Below are 3,632 nucleotides of genomic sequence, written 5' to 3'. Positions count from 1 at the left end.
TTTTCCACTTGTTAATAATCTTTTTCCCTGCAAAATGTTGTTTGGAAATGGCCTTCTAACCCTTCCCAGCTTGATGGGCAGTAACAATTGTTTCTCTAAGGTCAGTGCTGATGTCCCTGGCATTGTGCTAACACACACCTGTATGCTCCAATCCTACTTACCCTCCTAATGCCTATAAAGGTGGTAAGGGTGCACTTCATTTTTCACACACTGCTTTATGCATTTTTACTTAGTCTTTGTTAAATAATGACACAGTGTGATATTTTATGTGTTGTTTATCTGATGCTATTTAACTCATTGTAAAACCTGCTAGGGGCCCGATGATTTTATTATTTCCTGATATGCAAAACTTATTTTATTGAAGGAGCATATACTTTATTTCCCCATGATATTGTCTGTGTTTATATATACATATACACCATATATACACTTTATTACATTTGTAACAATCCCTGTAATTCTTGGGATGTAATTATAAACTAAAAATAAATGCAGTTTCTATGCAAAACTTCGGGGAACATTTATCCTTTTATTTAAATTGTAATCAAACTAGTACAAGGAAACCAGGAACGAGTGGAAGAATGTGTGTATGAATTGTGTGTGTGTCAGCCAGCCACAGTCACAGCTTAGACTTCACTCAGCACAATAATGGAGTTTATTTTTCAGATTCTCTTTACAGTTGCTCAGTTGGGTAATATTCTTATGGGGATAGCACTCAATGGATTCATAGTGGTGATGAACTCCAAGACCTGGATGAGGAATAAATGTCTTCCCCCTGGAGATCAGATTGTCACCAGTCTGTGTCTGTCCCGGTGGATCTACCTGTGTCTGGTTGGTGTTCATGGTATTTGGCATTCTATTTTGTCACAGGTCCATGTAAGCTTCTTCAGCTGGTTTTTTAACCCGGCACTCATATCTATGAATTATATCTCCATCTGGATTGCCAGACTGCTCTGTGTGTATTATTGTGTGAAAATTGCAATCTACAAACATGTTGTGTTCCTCTATCTGAAGGAGAAGATGCCCAAGCTGGCACCATGGTTTCTTGGGTTGTGCGTTCTTTTCTCCTTGGTGCTGGGTCTGCCATATTGGTTGCAAATCCCCTCATCTCAATTTAACATTTCTACAATGAATGTTACTCAGAACACAACAATGCAGCCATTCTCAGGAATCTATCTCATCAGCTCCACACCACCATTCATCATATTCACCATTGCATTCTTCTTGACCATTCCTTCTCTTTGGAAGCATATCAGGAACATGAGCGGTGATGGCACAAGTTTTAGAAATCCAGACATGAAGACACATTACAATGCAATCAAAAGCATCACCTTCTTCTTTCTGCTTCATATAATGTTTATTGTATGCATTAATATTTACCATACAGGTATGCTGGCAAGAGGAACCTTACAGAGATCATTCATGTCAGTGCTGACTGTGGTCTATCCTTTCCTGCATTCTGCTGTCCTCATCTTTTATAATAGGAAACTCAGAAAGGAATTCCTTCATCTGATAACGTGTGGATTACCAGGTGGTCAGTAGAAAGCAATGGCTGATCTGTAGGTTCTAGAAGAAAAGAAATAGAACATGTAGAACTGGATGATATAATAATCATGTAGAAGTGTGAAAATGTATATTAAAAACTTTGTAACAATTTATCTTCTGTAAATATTTGTGGTCAATATAGTTACATGCCCAGGATTTGTGGATACCAACCCATTACAGCTTTATGAGCGTGATGGATATCTCATTCCCAAACCATAGGAATTAACATTCAAGTACTCTGGTTTCCTCCCACACTCCAAAATTCTGCAGTTAGGTTAATTGACTTCAGCCTAAAATTGGTTCTAGATTGTATCAATGACAAATGGCTATGCTAGGGACGTTAGGTTGTGAGGGACAGGTAGTGACATGACTGTGCACTATGGCTGTGTAATATGTCAGCGCTATATCAATACAAGTCAATAATAATCCTAATTATTGCCCTCCCCCCATTATGGTTGTTATAGCCTTCACACTTCAGATAATGTAAGAAATATTCCAAGAAAAGGTGGAGGAACACAGGGACATTAATATTATATCATCGCTTATTACCAAATACCGTCCTAAACAAAACCATCACTGTACTAACATCATCCTCCTCCTTCTCTCATCCTCCTCCTCTCCCCCTCCTCTCATTCTCCTCTCCTCCTCCTCCCCTCCTCCTCTCATCCTCCTCTCCCTCTCCTCCTCTCATCCTCCTTTCCTCCTCCTTCTCTCATCCTCCTATTGTATGTTTATTCAACATCTACTGTATGTACAATTTATAGATATCTGTTCAGTCCGTGTTCCCCCCATCATTGTGTATGTCTGTTCTATATATTTTATATTGTACAGAAATGATGATGGTTCTTTATAAATCAATAATAGGAAGAATCATAAAAATATACCACAGAGTCTTCACCAAGCTGTGACAACAAGGCTGGAGGAACACAATTGTCTCCAATGTATTTGTATATTGCAGTGTACATTGGACCCTCACTGTAGACATGTGAAGGTAAGGATTTTGAAGGGCGGTCACTTTCAATTATACTTTACAATGTAAATGTTTTCTTGATTAATTAATTTACGTACTTTAGTTCTCAGTTATATGTCTACCTTCATCTCTAGCACCCCACCAAGTCTTATCATTATCTAAACCTGCTCATCCAACCTCTATAATGTGTGCCCTCCTGGGTTCTCCTTAAGAGTCTTTCAGCTGGCCTGATTCATCCTTCCATGAGCATCCCAGTCCTTATTCACACCCAATAAAAGCATGAGTGGCCCTTCTATAGAAATGAATAGAAAGTGGGGAGCCCATAGATCTAAGCAGCAGAGCCTGGATTGGGAACTCTGCATACTTAGCCAGAGTGGTAGAGACAGACACATGTAAGACTTGGGCTGGGGGGTGGAAATATTAACAATATCTTTAAATCTTCTACCAACTTGTGGGAAAGAATAGAACTTTATGTCTGTTTTTATTGCTGTGTCTGGTCTCCATAAGAGGAGGTGTGGGATAATTGTTGGGGAGTGGGGACATATGACTATGACAAGTAAAAGTCCTCTGGATGTCTGCAGTGTTCACCGGTATTAGCTGTAACCAGTTGGAGTCTCAATGAAAAGTCACAAGGAAATTAGAAGTTGGTCTGGTTGTATGTTACCCGGACTATGAATCCTTCCAACCCCCATGTGATAGAAAACAGGACTTCTATTGGATTTTTAAATACCAGGCAGGGCATTCCTCATAGGAGGATATGAAAGGGGTCACATGATCATTCTGGAAATATTTCACTAAGAGGGGAAGGAAGATATCCCGAGTGAAGGTACAGGGGATACAATAAACCAGCGCTACTACTGAATTGGCAAAGTAAACGTTTAGAATAAATTGTATTACATAAATGTAAAATGAAAGTATATTATCTTTTACATTCCTTCTAATATTGAACTAGTAACTTTCATGAAATAGATCATTGGAATCATATAGAGTATGAAGCATATAAGGTTTATATGTTACGATTTCTGTCTTCATAGCATGAGGAGGAAGCGGCAGGCCCTGAGACATAGTGTGTATGGCTGTGTTACTCCTCCTGCTCTTACTGCTGCCACCTGTCCAC

General features: G+C 39.1%; 1 protein-coding gene across 1 annotated transcript; it reads left to right on the top strand.

Annotated features, from left to right (window-relative positions):
• Positions 1–648: 648 nt before the first annotated feature.
• Positions 649–1,542, top strand: LOC140328914 (taste receptor type 2 member 8-like). Its single transcript, XM_072408839.1, has one exon. The coding sequence runs from the start codon at positions 649–651 to the stop codon at positions 1,540–1,542; it is 894 nt and encodes a 297-aa protein (XP_072264940.1).
• Positions 1,543–3,632: the final 2,090 nt, after the last annotated feature.

Source organism: Pyxicephalus adspersus, chromosome 4 (assembly GCF_032062135.1).
Source record: "Pyxicephalus adspersus chromosome 4, UCB_Pads_2.0, whole genome shotgun sequence".
In the NCBI taxonomy this organism is placed as follows: Eukaryota; Metazoa; Chordata; class Amphibia; order Anura; family Pyxicephalidae; genus Pyxicephalus; species Pyxicephalus adspersus.
The sequence above is the reverse complement of the archived record's forward strand: the minus strand, read 5'-3'. Positions and strand labels throughout refer to the sequence as shown.

Excerpts from the sequence above, each read along its gene's own strand:
- LOC140328914 (XM_072408839.1), top strand. The coding sequence starts at position 649 with ATGGAGTTTATTTTTCAGATTCTCTTTACAGTTGCTCAGTTGGGTAAT.